This window comes from Meleagris gallopavo, chromosome 2, assembly GCF_905368555.1.
Source record: "Meleagris gallopavo chromosome 2, MGAL_WU_HG_1.1, whole genome shotgun sequence".
NCBI lineage: Eukaryota > Metazoa > Chordata > Aves > Galliformes > Phasianidae > Meleagris > Meleagris gallopavo.
In genome coordinates this window covers 46135313-46155631 of record NC_139405.1, presented here as the reverse complement: position 1 = coordinate 46155631, position 20319 = coordinate 46135313, and the positions used below count along the sequence as shown (strand labels likewise).

The following is a 20319-nucleotide window of genomic DNA, read 5'->3' as shown; positions in this document are numbered from 1 at the left end:
TTCCACTTGATCCTGGTGAACACACCAATGATGATATTGGCCCCCTCAAGACTTCCAGAATATCTTGATCCAAGAGAGCTAGCAAGGAGACAGACCCTCAGAGTGGAGACATATGTACAAGTATAGGTGAGAAGTCAGGCTAAAGCAGGGCATTATTGGTAACAAAAGAAAAATATTCAGAGGTGCAAGTGTCTGTTCAGCTAAAGCCACAAGTGAGTCCTATTTGGAATGTAGCATGTAGCATATCCTAGAATGCAAAGTAGACACTGAAGACACTGAACGTTGTCTTTGTTCCTTTTTAGGAGTGTAAACACTACCTTATGTTCTCAAGTAAGCACTAATCAGATTTAGATGAAGCCACTCAAGCAAGAAGAGTGAGAACTCACAAGATACTCCTGTTTAGCATAAAACTGAGTATGTAAGCACCCACAAGAATCACCTGTTCAGATAATACCAGACACCCCATATGGATTGTCACAATGCAGCACCATAGCAGCAGTTTGATTTAAGGAACAGTCTTGCTGCTCATTCCATCACATTCGCCAAACAGTGGTAGCATTAGCAGCACTGTGATTTACTCTCTGCTTTCAACGGGTCTAGGTCCAGTTTTGGTTTCCCCACATCATTCTCTTCATTAGGAAAGGTTTTATAGTTGGCAAGGATGTTTTCCACCAAGAATCGAGCAGCTTCATCTATGTTGATGTTGTCCTAAAAATAGGAATACAAATAAGTTAATAAATTGCTTGTTGGATTGTTTTTTTCTTTTTAAAAGTCATACTTCCCTGTTAGAAGCTGGCCAAATATAAACTTCTCTAGAGCCATCAGCAGAACACAGGCAGCTTAGATGCAACATAATTGCTTAAAAATTTGCCTTTTGTAAAAAAAACATTAGAAAAGTTTAGTAAAGCTATTCACCCACCATACATAAAGGATAGTTTGACTCCAAAGTATTGTGTAGTCTGGGGATAAATCATCTGTGTTCAATCAACTCATAAGTGCCAAGCTGCATTTATGCATCAGGAAAGATAACAGGCAATTACACTGTTTTTAGTAGTGTATGGCCTTCTGGGGCCTACTCCTCTTTCTACTGCAGCATGAATGAACTTATTTATCAAAAAGATCTTTTGAACCAGCCCCAAAAACCCAGAAGAGTCAAGGTGCCTCATCCAGCTACTTCCTTATGCATGCTTTGAGAAGTATCTTAACTTACACTCCAAAGAATGTGTATGCAGAATACCTGAAGCTGTATTTCAGTCTAGTACCATACTCAGCATGGATCTCTATTCCTTACTTTAAAGTGGTCAGGAAGAGATTTATTTCTTGCCATTCCTCTTGCAGATCTTTGAAAAAATGCATCATCAGGTGCTAGAAATGGCTCTCGCACAAGTACACTTTATGCCAGATTGTCAGCAGCAACTGATGGAAGTACACAACTCAAGAGAAGAGAAGGATCTTGAAGTTTAGCTTAATATAAAGGAATTATCAGCCAGACCAGTAACTGGCCCTGTCATACAAATCGATGCTTGAGATTAAAGGTTTTTCAACATGAAGGCAGTCAGGTTAAGAAGCTATTGATTTCACTTCCAACCAAGCTACTGTAAGCACATATGCATACTGGCTGAGTTTGATTAAAACATTTAAAACTACTGAAAGGTAAGCTTTATTTGGAGAAAAGCAGCTGTCCCTTAGATTCAGTTTCTCCTTAACTGGGCAATTATATTTTCTCTAGTTCAGTCTTGCCATTACTTAATAAAGTAGAAAGTGGTTAATGTCATTGTCTAGGTAAATAGTACCAAGTGAGCAGATAGCTTTAGCTGGAGTCTTACCACTTCCTATATGCACCAGAGAAGACAAAAGCTGCAATGGGAATTCTTTCACTCAAAGATGCAGTGTTTTTTTTGTCAGTTCAATCAGTATTTATTAGCACTGACATCTAAAGAACAACACTGATCTTGATGCATGTAAGACCAAAAAACCTTATTGAATTCAATTCGTGTTTCCACTTTAGTGTTGTCTGACCATAAGATGCAGTTCAAACTAAATATGCTGTAAGCCTTCCTTAGCAATGAACTATCCTGAACACCACTTCTATTTCTCAGTGGACGCTGGAATCTGAACTGTCACTTCCTATACCTGATAAATTTCTTTTCAATATGACTATATTCATCTGCTTTCATGCCAATAGGAAGCACACTTAGACATCTACTTAACACTTACCTTGGCAGATGTTTCAAACCATCCAATAAAGCCACCTTCTCTGCAGAACTGGTCCATTTGAGAAAGATTCTGGCTGCCATCTTTCTTCTGGTCACACTTGTTTGCAAGAAGAACAGCAGGGATGGGGCTGCCATTGGGAAGAAGTACTTTACTGTCCAAATCATGCTTCCACTTAGAAACAGCCTCAAATGTGGAGCCTCTTGTGACATCAAAGACCACAAAAGCACCAACTGCTTCTTTGTAGTAAACTCTTGTCATATTTCCAAAACGCTCCTGGCCTGAAAAGGAAAGAAGTAACAATTTTTATGTGCTTGCATTTACCACAGTTTATGCTAAAGCCTATCAGGTTAGTACATACAAGGTCAGCCTTTAGGTTCCTAACAGCTTATACGTTGTCTCTTCCATCCTATGTAAGGTCAGTGCAACAGCCATTATGTACTCCCCCATGTGACAAGTTGCAATTGCATGTGACAAGTAAGTAAATGCAAATGACAAATAAGCTTTAAAGTATAGTTTTTCGTAGTGCCCTTTGAGAAGTAATGCCTAAAAACACTATCAGCACAACTAGACATAAGTCATTCTTCTCACAAAAGAATCTTCTGTGTGATTTAGATGTAAACCTAGCCATTTCAAGTACACATTTAAGAAAACAAGATTTTCCTGGAGGGCAGACAAGGCTTTCTGCAAGCACCAACACAAACAACCTTCAGTGAATCCTCTCTGAAGGACACATCTTTTAAAGATATTTTCCCTTAGTGAAAACTTGAAAGGAGCTAGTTTAGTAGTTCTTCATAAGCTTTTTTTATTATTATTTTTAAGACAGACCTCTCTGTAATACTTTCTAACTACAGGAGTTCTACTGAAGCCCCAGGATTTAGTACAAGGTGAACAGAATAGTTAAAGCACAATCATTCATAATAAAAATTCAGAAACAAACTAACCATCAGAAGAAAAAGGCTTTAAGTAACATACAGTTCTTGTTGTCAGTACTACTCAAGTAGTAGAACTAGTGCCAGGTCCACTATTTGGAAGGTTAGATTTCACACTATACTTACACTTAAGTGAGCACAAGTGTCAAGTGTGACGTATGAGCATGTCACTTTAAATTTGGACTACTAACATGGTTTTCTACTTTGTTCAGAAGCCTCTACTGGCAGAAGTGGTTCCAGCACTATATTTTAGTCTTATACTATATTTTCACTTCAGCTGTTAGCATGTATTTTGTGTGTTCTAGAATACTAAGGATTTTAACTTGGAACATCATTGTCCTTTCTCCCCCCACAAGAACATTCAAGTTTATCTTCGATTTGCAAGGACAATCACCAGAAGAAATAAACATTATCTGCTCAGAAATGAATCAGAAGTCACTAGATGAAGGAACTTGACAGAGTACACTATTTTAAGGTCAGTATATATCAGATTAGCTCATCCCCTGCAGACACTTTCAGCAAAGACTAAGCATCTGATATAATTGCCCAGAATCAGTAGTAGCTTCCAGAGAACTATAAAGATCTAGGAAGACTTCCCTCCCCCTCTCTGTACAACCTCAAAGTACAATGGTGCAAGAAACATCACAAACCAATATTTTAGGCAACAGAAGTTAAACAGGAATTTAATCATTAGCAGCTGAGTATCTCTTCTGTGGTCACAGGAAGCATGCACAAGAGGAAAGCTCTTCCTTCCATACTCAAATCTCAAGTTTTGATGCAGGATTTCTGCCCAAGACTTTTAGGACCAACAAGCTGGGTACCAAGCATGTATCTATGACTGTCACTGGAAGAGGTGCATTCTTTCTGAAGTGTCGGAAAAGTTGTACAGAAGTACTTTGTGTTGTCTTTCAGGCATAAGGAAGCCTGGAATGCCCTAGGAAGGTAGTGTTGTTATCATCAGTTCCTATATAATGGGGATCTTTCTTACCAGGCAGGAGTGCCAAGTCTTGTCTTCAATTCAGACAGCATATCCCTATACACCACAGGTTAAGCTCACAGAAGTATGATTTTAATTTCTACAGCACTCTATACTAATTTCAGTATTTTGATGATTTCTTCAGTGTAGCTCTGAAGTAGCCTCAAAACAAATCTGTGCTGTCGTTTACTGTGTATGAATAGGAAGAAGTGAACAATCACATCAGTAATTCTTATTCTGTTCTTGAAGATGTATGGATTTTTTTTTAATTATATCTGAGTTTTTCAAAAAGCTTATAGATATTTACATTAAAAATTAAGTGATATTGATTTGTTGGAAGATTGCTTCTGACATACAGACAATATAGTCACTAGATATGAAAACTAGAAGTTCTGCTTAATCCCCAGGTTATCAGCCCATTGTACATGCTGTAGGTAAACATGATCAGTTCCCCCTCTAAGAAGAGGGAGGAGTTGTGTACAGGGATAAATCTGCACTGATCTGCCTTTTCTTCACATTCAGCAGTATTCACTTAAAGTATGGCCTTTAACTGTCCAAGAAATTAATTTTAGTCATAAATCTAGCTGGCTTTGAGAAGTCTATCAATTCACCTCCATGAGACTCATCTTTCAACCTATCTGAAAGAGCTATAAGGATGGGTATGATCGTTATTCCATGAAGACAACATAAGCAATAATATGACCAGCCTAGAAGGCAAGAGTTCGTTGTAGTAATAGGACACAGCATGAGTCAGGAAGATAATTCAATATAAACCAAGTAGACTCTCCATACAATTATGTTACTGGTGATAATACACAGGCTTTGAGCAGAGCTTCTCATAGACAACAAGACACATTCTAGATGGATGTTTTGAAGTTTAACACACCTTTCAGGCAAAACATTTCAAGTGCTTTTCTGCTTGCAGAAAACTCACACAGAAGGAAGCAAACCATAGACCACCACTCCTCCAAAGCTTAGAGTCTGAATATCATTCTCTACATTTATTATTAAAGCTGAATGTACTGAATTTTTACTGTGCCCAATCCAACCAGCAATTTCCCATTCCCTTTCTTTCGTGCAGCAGGTTTGCCATAGTGGAGTTACTATGTGTGAGAGTAGTGCCATATAGCACAGGAAAATGATCATAACCTAGAGGTGAAAAAGCTAAAAGTAATCAGATGAAACTAGACTTACTGTCTTGTGCACAGAACTGTGGGAAAGGCCTGGAGTATAACAATGTGGTTACTACAGCAGTATGGAAAGAAAATAGAGGACTAGTAGGTGTATTGCTTTGATTTGCCTGACAGTAGCACAGACATTTTTCTGTTTCACAGGTTCAGGCCAAGCTACAGTGCAGTCATGGACAGAGGTTATGTTTGGGGGTACAAAAGTGGCTGCATACAGTGCAGAGTTCTGTATTCTCTAACCACAAAGTTTTCACATCTAAATGACTCAGCACACACCACCATATTTTCCAGTAATTGCAACAGCAGTAAGTGAAATAATTGCATAATGTCCTGCACTGGGAACTGGTTTGGTTCCCTACAGTAGCATCACAGAACTCAGCTTAGTTTAAACCTGTATTAAACTTCAGGAGCTTTTCTTGATTCCTAGTTTAGCTCTGTTACAATAGTTTTCGACTTGGCTTATAAGTTTAAGAAAAGGCTTATAGCCTAATATGACAATAGAAACTTTCATTTACTACAAGAGATGGGTTATCACTATGAGAATCAGAAAGTGCCAGCCTTTTCTTGAAGTTTATTTAGATATACACAAGCACCTAAGTTCCTATGGCAGTTTTTCCCAGTGCAAGAAAATACACAAGGGAGTCCTGTTTAGCAGTGTGACTTATTGTGGTCTGGCTTTTCAGTGTGCTCCTACTATTAATGCTGATCTTAATTACTGTTTATAGGATGGAGACTGAAGCTAGGAAAAGCAATTTAAGTGTGCTGGATATGCAAGGTATTGGGTATGTGTTGGTTCATTCCTTCAGATGGATTCTCCTATACCTAAAGCCTTAATATGCCAGGACCCAACTTACTGACAGCAAAGTGGCCTACAGCTTTCCCAGCTATGGTCTCTGCTGGGAAGGTAGGTTTTGGTTTATCTGACAATACCAAAAGCATAGAACAAGTTCCCCTATTTTGTATGATCTAATTTTCCTAGTCAATTCCGAAGCAATGCTACTCTGAGAAACACTGCTGTGTTAGATGCATCTAAAGTCCATTTCTTCACCTAGAGCACTACTACTAGAAGTAGTCTAACTTCTCTCTTGGAAGAAACTGTTACGATATTCTCCAAAAATTGTGTCATTGGTGAGGAAGGAAAAGATGACCATGTATTAAAGAGGCCTGACAACTGGAAGAATTGTGAAACAAATAGTTTCTCTTGCTGAAGACAGGCTATTGACAGACTACTCAGCTCAAAGAACGGCCAGATCTCAAAATCTGATTTTAAGCACACCTGGCAGATCAGCATCAAGTAATCCTAAGATATACAAATATGACTGAAGCTAAAGTCACACAGAAGTGAAAGCACAGCTAGCTGAAGAGTTCTGCTTCCAGTCAGCAAGTATATTTAAAGATCATTCCCACTAGTTTTACCATTTTTTCCCCCTGGACCCAGTAACAGTTGTCAACATCTGATAAATAATTAAGTACTCAGCTTGTAAATAAAGCCAAGCAGCTGTTTCTAACATCGTCCTTTAGAATACTGAAAGGCATTTTAAGGCAGTTTAATAAGAAATAACCCATATAAGAAATAATCTATAAAACCAAGCCAAGAGATCCAGCAATACTTCTTTCTTCACTGTAGTGAAGAAAGTCAGATGTTAGAGTCCTACTGAATCAATTCAGAAAGTTCAAGATCCATAGAAGTTCCAATCTGCCAGGGAGTTACAGTTATACTACTTATATTTCAACAGGAAAATCTCAAGTACAGTTTTAAATAGTGCAAACTTCAGTATCACAGGATGCTTATTAAAGCATAATGAGCAGACTAGTGTTAGTCTGAGAATATTTGAATTTTCTACTTTCTTTGTGAGAAGGATCAATCGTTCACCATGACTCTCAAGAGTCAATATGAGTCATGTCAAAATTCACGAAGGGTGACATTACTGAAAGCCTATTTTAAAAAAGATACCTTAACTGTCTTGTCTGGTGGTCTAAGTGCGGGGATAAAGCTCCTGCAGGTACAGAAATACTGATTTTAATCCCTAGAGAAGCTTTAAAAAAACCTCCTGCTCAATGTTTTACAAGTTAACACATTTGGAAATACGTAAGTATCTCCAAGTTGATACACGTTTCCTCCAAAACAGTTCCGTGCTAGTCACAGCAGAAATCTCTTAGGTAATAGTTCTGCTACAAAAATCAATATTGATCACAGAGAACAGTACTTCGGAAGGACATCATTTAGTTTCCTCACAGACATCTAACTTGCATTTTCAGTGGCACTACTCAACTTCTATAGTACGAAGCAGAAGACAACTGTTTCCAAGGAAAAAGCTTGTACACAACTACCATGATATGATGTATAAAGTAAAAATGCATCAAGCTTCACTGCAGTACAAGTTTGTGTACATGCATGAAGAAAATAGATCAGTGCAAGTAAACACTCTGGATGTATATAATAAAAGCCTCCTTTAATGAACTGTGAAAAAAATAGTAAAACCAAAGTTCTGTGAACATTTAGAATAGACTCAATGAGATGAGCACTATGCACAGCCTTTGGTAGCTGAGCATACCAGAAGTATGCTCCTAGGTCCTTTTAGACTTCACTGAGTATCATCTCAGATCCAGAACACTCATCACCAAGCCAGAAAAGCTCTAATGTGATTGTCAGCACCATGGCTCACAGGTTCTTGCTATCAACTATTCTGACAACTAACCATGTAGCATGCTAGCAAAACATGTACCTGCGCAATTATGCTGTACAGTTCAGTCTTCAGTGTTTAACTCTACAAATTAGTTGTCTCACTGTCCTTAAATTGGTTTGAAACATTTGTTTTTACTCAACCTAATCAGGAAAGAATTGAAAAAAATTAACAGCAAATGAAAACCTTTCTTCCTTGTCTTCCTTCTCCTTGGAGTAATGAACACTTTCTCTCCTGCTTCAGCAGTGCTGCTGTAGAGGTTAAAACCTCAGGCTCTCCAGATGTCTGGGTCAAGCTCTTACATATTATCAGGGGAACATCTCAGTGGCAGCTCCTTATCTACAATGCCAACTCTCAGCACAGTTCACATCACGCAGTATGGTAGATTTAAGTTACAGCACCATCCAAATGGGTTGGGCATGCAACCCAATCCCATCACTAAGAGTTGGTTAAGTTTTGAATGGGACAGTGGATCCAAATCCCTAATGAAATGTAGGCAAGAACAGACTACACTTTGAATGCCTCTTGGTCTTATAGCTAGATGTAGAATGCAAGATAAGGATGAGGATGTATTGCCCCATTCTCCAGACACTTGAAACACATTTTAGCACCACCAGATTCAGGTATGTGCTAACTGGGGGGGTACTTCTCTAGCAAGATATACAAATGCATTACTTCCAAGCCACCCACTACTGCTGATATTATTCCCCCCACTCTCTCCCCACACCAGGACAGCTTGTCCCAGAACTGTCTCACTCAATTAGAGCAAATCTGTTATTCAGCAAAAAGTAGGTTAACCAAACCACTACCAGTTTTACAGGACATGCTCAAGTGACTGCCTGCTTTTTCACATAGGCAGCAGCTGTACATTGTGAGAGAACAGGCAGCTAGATTCCAAAATGGTCAGTACAGGCTGTCTTTCCACGCCTCATTCTTACCCATATAAGCCATAGATGCAAGATTACACAGTGTTTAAACTAGATTGGCAGCTCTGGTAGATATTAGGAACCTGTAAGTTATGAAAGCTTCACTTTTACTTTTCACCACTGTGAAAGTAATATTTGGTATTTGTGGTTCTGATGACAAATGTTAAGAGGTTAAAAAAGTGAGAACAAGAATATTACATTTTCCTGTATTAGGCAGTACTACAAGGTTTAATTGCCTGCAACTCCTACAGTTTACAAGAAACAAAGAAGCCCCTGATAAATTTTAAGTGAGTTTGTGGTGTCCTTTCTTACTAAAGGTCTAAACTAAACTACTGATCACTGGAAGGATAACTTCCTGAAAGTAAGCAGACCACACCCCTCAGAGAAAAGCTTTCCAATAAAGAAATAACCAACCAGTTCATCCCTACTCATCTGACACCCATCTTAACCAGAAGACAACCTACGGTACTCTAGTTATGTTTACACTAGACAGTGCCATGTTGCAAAGGGAGTTGTAAGGTGTAGTTCTGTTGAGCAAATGTTCTGATCTAATAACCAGAGTATACCAAATGCTATATGTATACATAGTATGTATTTGAGAGATTTATTCTGAACTAGTTTCCGTCATTGAAACCACTGAACTGACATCAGTCAGGGGTAGCTGCATGTTGTTTAGGTCATAATTTGATATGTTTTCACATGTTTTTAGGAGTCTGTTTCATTCTAAAATGTTAGAAAGAAGTTCACTCTAAAGTTTCATTGCATAGTACAGCCAAAAATCTGAACTAGTCAGTTATTAGCCTTCCCACTTGAGAATTCTGGTAGCTAAGCAGATAAGTACAAATGCTGAGAAGCTAGACACCTGATTTCTGTCAGGAAAATTGATCACATCTACCATCTTTACAGATTGTAAGAGCACACTATTCTCTTCTACAAGGTAGAAAAGTTAAACAGGAAGAATTCTTCCTCAAAAAATTTCACAGCTCTCACAAGGAAGTTTACAGTAAGACTGAAACTTCTTTGCTGCTTGTAGTCCTTGGCTAATCCAGTGAGTTAATATTGCCTGAGCTGGCTTTAACAGCTATTTAGTAAGCATTTAGGCAAGACCTTACACTTATAATTCAGCTAGATTTGTCCAGCATCAAATACATGTAGGAGTTTGACAGTTTATACAAGAAAGTCTAACAGGCTTATTTTCACTTCCTTTGCTTGCATCTTCGACAAACAAATTGAGACAAGGAAGTATTCAACTAAGCAGTAGATTTTTGTCCCTTGAAAAGTATAGCTCAGCTAATTAATTTCTAACTAGACATCAAATATAGTACATGTAGAAAAATGGCTGGTTTCTATTTTACTCTACCTAGGCTCATTAAAACAACTTAACTGCTAGAGTTAAGCCCCCCCCAGTTTGTCTCCTTTAGTGCACTGCCATGCAGCAAGAGCTACACTATGTAGTTAGCAGCGACGCTGCATGGGCACCGTGGCATTTCACAATACAGGAGAACAAGTCTAAAGTCAGTTTGTTTCAAGAATGACTTCACCACGAGACTGAGAAATTTTAACTCCTAAACCAGCCAATGTGTCATATACACATATATAGAATTCCAGTGGCACACTATGTCAAGTAGCTGCCACTTTGCTCTACCCAGCACTCTATTCCACGAGCATTTAAAGAACAAGTTCCCATAAGCTCTTACTAGTGACACTTAAAGGCTTTTTAAAACATTATTTGATAAGCTGCCAAATTCACACAGTAAGGAGTAGTATTTACATTTACAGCTAGCCTAGAAGCTATCATTAGTCAAAGTACACTACACTTTCTTAGCCATAGTTAGAACGTTTATTTCTAAACAAGCTCTATAAAATCCTGACATCAAGACTCATCTTAGCACCACATCTACCTTCATTCTGCACATCTGTAGCCAGATGACATCTTCAAAAATTGTCTTACCAACATGAAAAGCAGTCACTGCTTACTGCTGTTCATACTAGAAGTAACACTTTCAATAATTTCACAAAAAATTATTCCTACTTTCATAAGAAAACAGATTCCTTTATTGCAAACTGCTTCCTTTTGACATGGCATGTCACACTTTGGAACTTCTAGCCTGAGTATTTGAAGGAGACCATTCACAAACTGTAAAGGCAGGACAGTGAGTCTGCTGGAGTTGAAGGAAGATATTAACAGCTGCTCTGAAATTTAATTCCAATGTCCTTGATTGCTACTGGAGGGAAGAAACATTTTATACAGAACACCAAAACTTTTTTGAGTCAGGCTGCTAAAGTTACCCATCTTATAAAATAAAATCAGTTTTGAACACATCTGTAAAGCACTTGCCAACTTAAGCTGTACTTGTTTACATGCACTTCACTGATACCCAGATTTGGTGTGCACATAAAGGTAAAAGGCCAAGTGGGTATCAGTAAATAAGGCAAAGTCACAGAGATTCTGAAGCCGGAACTCTACTGTCAGAGAAGTTGATAAAGGTCCATCTGCATCCTTGCACAAAGAAAAAAATGTAGCTACACCAATTTATCACTGGAGATTAATACAGCTGACTTGTCAAATACCTTAATTTCTGAAGCAGTATTACATGACTGGCAAGAACTTAGCCAATACTTGCCTCAAAAAATAACTTAATAATCAATTCAAGTTAGTGGATTTCCACACAGATTTATAGGTTTAATAACTTGACCCAGAAATTTGTTATGTTATGAGACTAATGCTATTTTTCTTCCCATTTGCTTTCTCCCCTCCTGCTTAATGAATCCATCCTTTGTTCTCTGTACTTGAGTGCTACGAATTATTTTTATTATGGCTTTGTACCAAGTGTAAAACACCTGAACAACTGCTAATATGATATGAACTTTATCTATTGCAAATAAGACTCAAGTTCTATGTATTCCACAGTGATTAGAAGATCAAGGACTAAAGTTCTATTCACATTTTCATTGTGAATAGAAATTAAGAGTGCTTGCTAAAAATCAATACAGTAATCTTGGCTTTAAGTGTGTACTAGATCAGCTGGACTTTTAAGATCACATTCCTAAACCTACTACTTGCAGGATAACCAGAAAAGCCTATGAAGAATTTCTAAGCTTATTTCCAAGATGCTGTAAGAACATCTATCAAGTTTTCCATTTAACCAAAACCTAACTGAACAGTCCTGTCTTGCACAACCAAAGTCACTGTACCTAACTGCCTAACCCCAGCTTCAAGACTAACATTTTCCATGTGCTTGCAGAATTTCTACTTTTAAAAACCAGCACAGAGGCTTTTACAAATTTAGTTTAAGACAGAAGCAGTACTTTGAAGTCCTACATAATGTACTGAGCATAAGAATCTTCAGCTTTGAATAACCAGTACTCCACCAGCAGAGCAAGGAAACAGCTTTATTAGCAAGACTAGCAGCCATCACTCATGTCACTTGTTTGTGGTATGCAGGGATGCCTGAAAGCTGAAAGTAGACATACCAAGAAGGAACAAGTTTAACATGTTTAGCACTAAATTGGACTACTTCACTGCAGAGCTGCAAGTAAAGCAAGTCATTGTCAAGTGAAAGTTCATAAACCTAGTCCTGCTGTTCCAGAGGAGTCACAGGAAAGGACACCCACACAAGATTTCCCACATCAGGGTGGTTTCAGGAAGGAAATGCACAGTATCTTCAGCTGTTTCTTGTCTCTACTGCTTCTGAGAAAGCATTTCAATGCCTTTACAGATGAGCAGGTCTACATTTTCCCTAAAAATTTGTCTACTAGCCTTTCATGTTTTCAACCAACATTAAGTAATTATTCTTACACGAAATGTATACATGCAAGAAGCATTCCAAGGTCAGTCATGGGTCTTTCAGACTTTTCTGACTGATTAGTCTGAACTTCACCACAGAGCACTCCCGACAGAGCTTTCTGACCTACCTCACCTATTACCAGAGTGATAGTGCTTCCATGTTCACATGAAAGCAGTTGTATCTGGAACCACTATCACCAGGTAAATCAGAAAATAACCTCAGACCACTTGCCAGTTTTTTTTAAATGAAACTCTAAGCTCCAAGTTTTGCATCCATTTCTGATATTACTATTTATGTGCAGTTTTCATTCTTCCTTTCATGTTCCTCAATCTTAGGAATATCTAATGAATGCAGAAGCAAAGTTGTGGGCAGGTTACGTCTAGACTCTCAGCCTCCACCCTGGGCTCAATTCCAGGCACAAATAAAAAAACATCAGTTTATACTGCAAGAAACGAGCTTGCAACCTAGTACCTTGAAACAACTCAGCAGTCCTTCAACACCTCAACAGCACAAATGCAGAACAAGAATAAGCTAAAGTATACAACTGCTCAAAGTTGAAATATTTTTCACGTGGCAGCTTGAACATCTTTAAAACACCACCAGCAAAACATGTAAGAGTGCAAAGTTATAGTTCAGAGCATGTAGCTGCGAAGTACACCACCTCTACAAAGGAGAAATCCAACTTCACTGGGACAGATTATCAGGTACACTTTGGTAATCCTTGGTATCTAGGCCAGAAGGCTTGCATTTTGCCTTCATTATCTCACTCTGCAAATCCTTCTTTCAGGTCTCTTTTCCCTACTGTGAAGTGTGTTTAAACATTTCCCTTCCTTTCTTCAACATCCATGGATTCCTGCACCCATTTTCCCCATTTCTCATGGTTTCCCACAGATAAAAACAAGTTAACTTCCAAATAAACTGAAAGCTTAACATCTATTCATATACTTAAGATCAACTGGTCTTCATAGGAGAAGGCTTATTCCAGGCCTTCAGCTTAGCATTTGAGGAAAATACTTCATGTGATTTCTCCATCCTCTTCAAGAGGGAATTCAAATGTTTTCAAGGAGACAGACAAGATGTTAGTAACAAATTTGCATGCTACAAATCTTATCCATTAGCTCTTGAAAATTTGTACCTAAGTATTCTAAACAAGCAATAAACAACTGTTCCTATTCTGTTCTGACAGTTCCATTGCCACACTCTTCCAGTTAGAATTTTGAACTTTTTCATAGAAATTTTAATGATGTCCTGGAAAAAGGATACTGTAGCCAAAGCTAATGCAGAATGCATCAATGCCTCACTGAAAGCTATTTAGAAAAAAGCAGATTTGTCTAGCAGATGTCATTAGTAACATTCATGAAGGATTCACGAAGGAAGGCCAAGCTCAAGTGATCATCTACAACTTTTACCATTGCTATCCTCCAGAAAGTTGGACATTTTTATAGGCTGATGTGAGTGACAGTGGTAGCCAACATGATTACAAAGCTAAAGCTACCTAGTCACAGCTCTTACTATTTCAAAATAAAAGTCTGATTGATTTAGATGAAGTCCTTAAGGTGATTTTTCAACACAGTTTAAAGTTTCACCGGTACGATGTATTCACCTCCGTCACTGCACTATGGTCAGTGCATGTTCATCAAGTACGAATCTCAAGCATATTGAAATAGTTTAAAAACTTCCCCATCATTAAGATGCTTTTGTTTTTGTATCTCTTTACCACAATGACTCATCTTTATCTCCTATCTCATGTATTATGTCCTTTGAAGAAGAGGGTTAACCTTTTAATACTTTCAGAATTTATCCTGGAAGAATTGCTTAGCATAACTTCACATGCTGAGATAAAAACAACAGTAATGCCCAGCTAAGATTTAGAAGTTTTGCTCCTGTACAAACATGCATATAATCTGAAAAAAGCTGAGCAGAATATTTCATGCAGCAGACAAGATAATTTGACAGTGACTGACAGTAGTCTCTCAAGCTTTCTCATCTCTATTGTTGGAAAGGCTACAATCTGTGTCTATATAAACAAAAATGCCTGAGTATTTACAGAATATGAAAGTATAGGTATTACAGCTCCCTTCTTCCTTTTAGCACCCAAACCTGCAGGAGTCAGCCTTCCTGTTGTAGGATATAAGTAATGCAATTTTCACCAAAAGAAAAGAACTGGCACTATAACATTGTTGGGGCCTATCAGGGAATTACATGGATTTATGACTAAAACCTGAGCTAGCACAATAAATTGAAAACATTCACAAACCTGCAGCACTGCAATACACAGTGCAACATTCATCAGTTTGATGTTTGGCTACATTCACACCGGAAGCCAGCACTGTATCTGCACTATAATCCTTAGCTGATGGAATGAGCAACACGATTCATTTTCTGTCACTGATTTACTTCAGAATACAGCTCTGAGGAAAGCTTTTGATGACAGACTTAACTACAAGCTGACCTAGGGAAAAATAACATACTTAACTTTGCTTACGGGCTTGACTCATGTTCAGAAGCCTTTTTAAGTACATTAAACTCAATTCAGAGCACCAGCACCACATTGCTTGCAGGGAAGTCACATGAAGCATTACTTAACATAAGATTTAGATCTCCTCAAGAGTTCTAAAGCTGTTTGTCTGCATACACCAGCAGACAAAATTATCTGTGAACTGTTGAAAACCAGAAGACAGTTGCACTAATGAATTAAGAGGGAATGACTATCATATGCTCAGATACTTCATGGCACATGCTTTAGGCAACAAACCCTGGGACAATATAGAAACCATCTTCAGCCCAGTTCTTTCTCGTCACTTCCACACCCTCAGGTCTTTAGAAAGATTTGTAAAGTACAGAATGAACTGCAGAACACCTTTCCAGCTCAAGTACACTTGCAGTTTTAGGACTATGAAACTCTCACAGATACTAAATTCCTTTTTACTTCAGTGGTTAATACTTAAATGGAGACCTTGAGTTCTAGAGAATTCTGAACTATTACTGTCAAACTGTCTGAGCACAGCTCAATTAATAGTACTAGGAATGCTTACTTGTATTCTTAGTCTTCTATTGGAGAAGGGCCCCCAGACTCTTGGAAACAGAACAGTTAATCTACCAGATTCAACATACAAGTCTGGACTGCAAATAGAAAAATCATTGTATTTTGGGTTATTTTCAGAAGGGAAAGATTAGCCAGGAGTTTTATAAGAAAGTAAACATCACACTAAAAACACCATTTAGCTTAGTAAGGCATCAACTGCATCCATTGGCAGCTGTAGAAATTGTATCTTGAAATGACAGTCTTAGTACTCCAGTCAGTCATCTTAAAGGGTTTAAATGTAGTAACCCTTTGCAGTAGGACTTTCCCAAACTGAAAGTTTAAAGTTTATAATATTTGTTACTAGTACAGCTTTGTTACAAGTACAGCTAAGTTTCTGCTTAGCCTGTTGAAACAAGTCATTTTGGCAGAGCAAGATCTACCCCAGTGTCAGAAACCAAAGACTGAGAAGAATTTAAACAGCTGCCTGCCAAACACGAAGACCCTGGAACAACATTATCTTCACAACTCCAGACTTGCTAAAACACAGCCAGAGCACTGCAGCAGCTTGCACCAATACTGCCAATTTATTGAAAAAACTTGAAGAGTGTTTTGCAAAAAAGAAACCACAATAGAAATCCTGCCAGTATTTCCCCCACTCTTCAAAACAATTAATCTTAGTTTTTCCTACAGCAGAAAAACCTACCATGTGTTTCAGCACATTACAGTAAGAAGCAAGCCTTTCAGCATAAGAATTATAGCTAAAGTGTTTTAGGATGAATTTTAAAGCAGAAACCGCTGATACGGACCTGCAGCTGGTTTGGCACAGGGATGTATCAGCTGTGCATTTCCCTTCCTGTTTCATGAGCTCCTGACTAAGGAGTGTGTTCGTGGAAACAGTAATTACCAGTTGTTAGCCTAGTATCTTTCAGTGCAAGTTTAAAGACAGTATCTGAAATAAGGTATTTTCTTATATAAGGAAGTGTTCTTAAGACAGGAAAAAGGGAGCTGCAGGTTAAAGGCCAGGCTACATAAAAAGACAAATGCAATGCCAACTTGAAATGACTGAGTTGAGAGAACACAGGCTTCTTAGGAGATTACAGCAAAGTTATATTTGCCATCTGTCATTTAACACTTAAGCACTTAACTATATGTACACAGTTTGGTTCTTTAAGATGCAGTGGCATTACAGAGTAGTTCTTATCATGCATAGGAAAGGAAACAGGGCTTTACTGTTTTAGTGCAGTCATAGTATCTTTTTGACACACATTCAAGTGCAGAACAGAGCATAACAGAGATCCCTCACTCCCTGCGCAAGCCAGGGGTCACAAGTTAAATTTAGATTAAGCAGGCTCCTCCAAACCACTGAAGGGGAAGCACACAACCTTTCTGAGGCCAGTTCTAGTAACTGGAATGCCCTTAGCCTGCAAGGTGTACCAGGTGTACCTACTGAGCACAACCCACTTGGAGAAGACACGTTTCCTCTAGAAGCACCACAGAGTAGGAGCCATGAGACAGCTCGAGCAGCACCTGTGAGCAGCCAGAAGTAGAGCAGCTTTTTGAGGAGTGCTGTAAGAGCTCACAGGGCACCCACAGCCTACCAAAAGTCAAGAAATCCTTTTCCCGACGGAAACTGCCCACTACTCGTGCCTCAAAGGCAGATTTGAGCATAACAGGGAAAAGAAAGCCACGGCAGCAGGCTTCAGAGCCAGAGCACACCTCTCACCTCGGGGGCCTCGGTCCCCATCCCTCACCTGCGATGTCCCAGAGCTGCAGCCGCACCAGAGTCTTGCTGTCCCAGTTGATGACTTTGAGAGCAAAATCCACCCCGATGGTGGCCCGATAGTGTTGGGAGAAGAGCTGGTGCACGTAGCGCTTGATAATGCTGGTCTTGCCCACGCCCAGCTCCCCGATCACCAGCACCTTGAAGAGGTGCTCCCGGCTCTCCGCCACACCGGACACCGGCCCTTCCCCTCCGGCCATGCCTGCACGGCCCGGCCGCGCTGCCGGGACTGCGGATTTCCGCCGCAAAACTTTCCCGGCTGAGAACTCGCCTCCACCAACGCTACCGCAGAGCCGGCCCGCACCGGACGAGAGAACAGAAAGAGGGGAACCCCGCAACCACCTGACCGCAGTCACAGGACGCGGAAACTCCGCGCCTTATAAAGCCCGGGGAGGGGCAGAAGGTGGGCCGGCCTCCGGCTGGGGCGGGTCGGACCCGCGGCCGCGTTGGGCCGCTGCGGTCCCGGGGCCGCGTGAGGAAAGCGGCCTCCTCGTGCAGCTCTCCCTGCGGGGAGTTCGTTGCAGGAGTATTGGACTAGATGACCTGTAAAGAGTCCCTTCCAACTCAAATGATTCTGTGATTCTATAACACTAGATTTTTTTTTTTTTTTTGCTTGCATAGATGGCAAGGAACTTTTAGGCATTTTCTCCCACTTTTTTAAGCCTACCTATGCCTTATTTGTCTTATCTGCCACAGAAACTAATTACTGCCCTTACTTTCTTCATTCCTCCTTAATTTGTAAAATGAAGGGAACATAGGTCATATCAGACAACAGACTGAACAGCTATACTATTACTAGTGAGCTGAATACAAGTACTTCAGTGTACTTGAAATTTGATATCAACAATACCATAGGTTATTTTTTCTTCTTGCATACTGATTTTGAGAAATTAGAGCCAACATAAAAAAAAAGGAGTCTGTAAGTCATGCTCCGCTCACAGAAGACTCAGAAACAGAAACAAGAAAAATGTGACTGATAATTTTCCAAAATTAATAGTTTGATCAGTTCTAATTATGTTACAGCTCGCCAAATAATATAGCAGTAGATCTTGCCTGAACCAGTAATTTGCCTTAATTTCATTATTATTCATTTCATGCAAGCTGGCGGATATCTGTGTGGAACAGCTTGGTAAAATCCAGTCATTTTCAGTCCTGTTATCACTGTTCTGCCCCTCTATGGTGCAGTATAATCAACCATGCATGAGGTTATAGAATAAAGCATAATCACCATCTGCCTAGCACAGGGTAGATAATCTTTATTCTGTCAGCTAAATTTTGGTGTCACTTGGTCTTTTACATGTAATTCTACTTTTCAACTGGCTCCACATTACCAGCTGAATTTCAGCAAAAATCCCCTACTGAGCTAGAATGTTGGCATCATGATATGGTAATTGGGATTACATTGTATTATACTGTTGCTTTCAATTGCTTACACTGGGAGACAAGGAAAAGGTTATTGTGCTATTTTAACTAGCTTAGCTAGCTGGTTGCCTTTAAGTAAGGTGCCTGTTTCATATTTCAAATAGTGATTGCAATTTTTTTTTTCCTTCCTTTCCCAGCACTGGAGATATCAGGAATGAGGAAGAGAAAATGCTAACCTTACAAAACAGGATTTTGGTGCCTTCTCAACCTGAATGCTGAAGGCTAGTCTGAAAAAAATCTATCGAACATTTTAAAATTGCTGTTTGTTGTTATTAGACTTCCCATTCACAGGGGTCATTTGCTAAATTATCAACTTGTCTGCATTTCAGAACATGGGCTTCCCAAAGCAGCTGGATTTGAGGAAATAAAAATGTTTCTGACATTTAGTAGCCCAATGATCATTACATGATGAATACCAGAGGATGGTTAAAATAGCTTTTCTGTAAGAAGATATTTTAGCTTCCTTATCTTTTGATCCTCAATGGTTGGGTTTTTTTTTTTTTTGTTTTGTTTTTATCTGTTTTTGTTAAGACTGCCTCTTCTAACCTTTCCTGCAATAGTCTATCCTCTATTTCCTTTACAACATCATTTCTCCTTATGTCCATTCTGATTTCATCATACCAACAGTAATTCTTTAATACCTTTATTTTTGTTTCCTTGCTTTCTCCTTTTATTTCCTTTTCCACTAAATGTTCTGTACTTCACCTCAGTTTGGGCCTTTCTTTTCATACCTTCCCATTTTTCTGAGTTTCTTATTTCCCACAGTGATTAAGGGATTCCTCATATTTCTTTTTGCCAGATGGTGATTAGTAAGGGGCAGAAGGTTCCATCAGTCAGCTCAAGGGGGCTGCTTGTTACCTGAAGAAGTGGGATGCATTTTGCTTATTCTCCCCTATAGCTACTTTAGAAGTGAAATTCATAGTTGAAGGGGCAGTTAGGAGCTTGAAAAGTGGGATCAGTATGGCTCATGAAAGATTTCTCTGAATCCAAGGGAGGAAGCACAGCTGCTCAGCTTCTATAATTGAGTAGATTTGCATGCAACGTGCTCTCCATGTGCTTCTCTGACCAGGTACAAGATTCATAGCACACTTCCTCTCTTTTGTGTAGCACTTCCCAACAGACACAGAGGAAAAAAAAAATGGTATTGTGACACAATGTTTTTGTAAGAGACAGATCGTACTGCCTGGAGCAGTGTTGGAAACAATACTTTCTTTTAACTGTGTTTTCCTAAGGAAATATCCCTAGAAATATCTTTGCCCTGTTACTTTCCCCACTTTTATTGATAGCAACATACAAATACTAGACATTAAGCAAGCAAACAAGGTTGGGAGTTCCTTAGAAAAATACTGTTACGGCGAAGTAAAGCAAGGGATAATAAAGCACTT

The 20319-nt window shown here is 39.1% G+C and overlaps 1 protein-coding gene across 1 annotated transcript; it reads right to left on the bottom strand.

Moving 5' to 3' along the window:
- Positions 1–416: 416 nt before the first annotated feature.
- RAB32 (RAB32, member RAS oncogene family) lies at positions 417–17853 on the bottom strand. The gene is made up of 3 exons (XM_003204103.5): positions 17484–17853; positions 2218–2495; positions 417–708 (listed from the first exon to the last, which is right to left on the bottom strand). Exons 1-3 carry the CDS (start codon positions 17710–17712, stop codon positions 559–561), a joined length of 657 nt encoding a protein of 218 aa, XP_003204151.1. The 5' UTR covers positions 17713–17853; the 3' UTR covers positions 417–558.
- Between the last annotated feature and the right edge of the window lie 2466 nt (positions 17854–20319).

Coding starts and splice junctions, on each gene's coding strand:
- RAB32 (XM_003204103.5), bottom strand. CDS start 17,712: ATGGCCGGAGGGGAAGGGCCGGTGTCCGGTGTGGCGGAGAGCCGGGAG. Junction 2,496..17,483: donor GCAGCTCTGGGACATCGCAG/GTGAGGGATGGG, acceptor TTTCCTTTTCAG/GCCAGGAGCGTTTTGGAAAT. Junction 709..2,217: donor GGTTTGAAACATCTGCCAAG/GTAAGTGTTAAG, acceptor TCCTATTTTTAG/GACAACATCAACATAGATGA.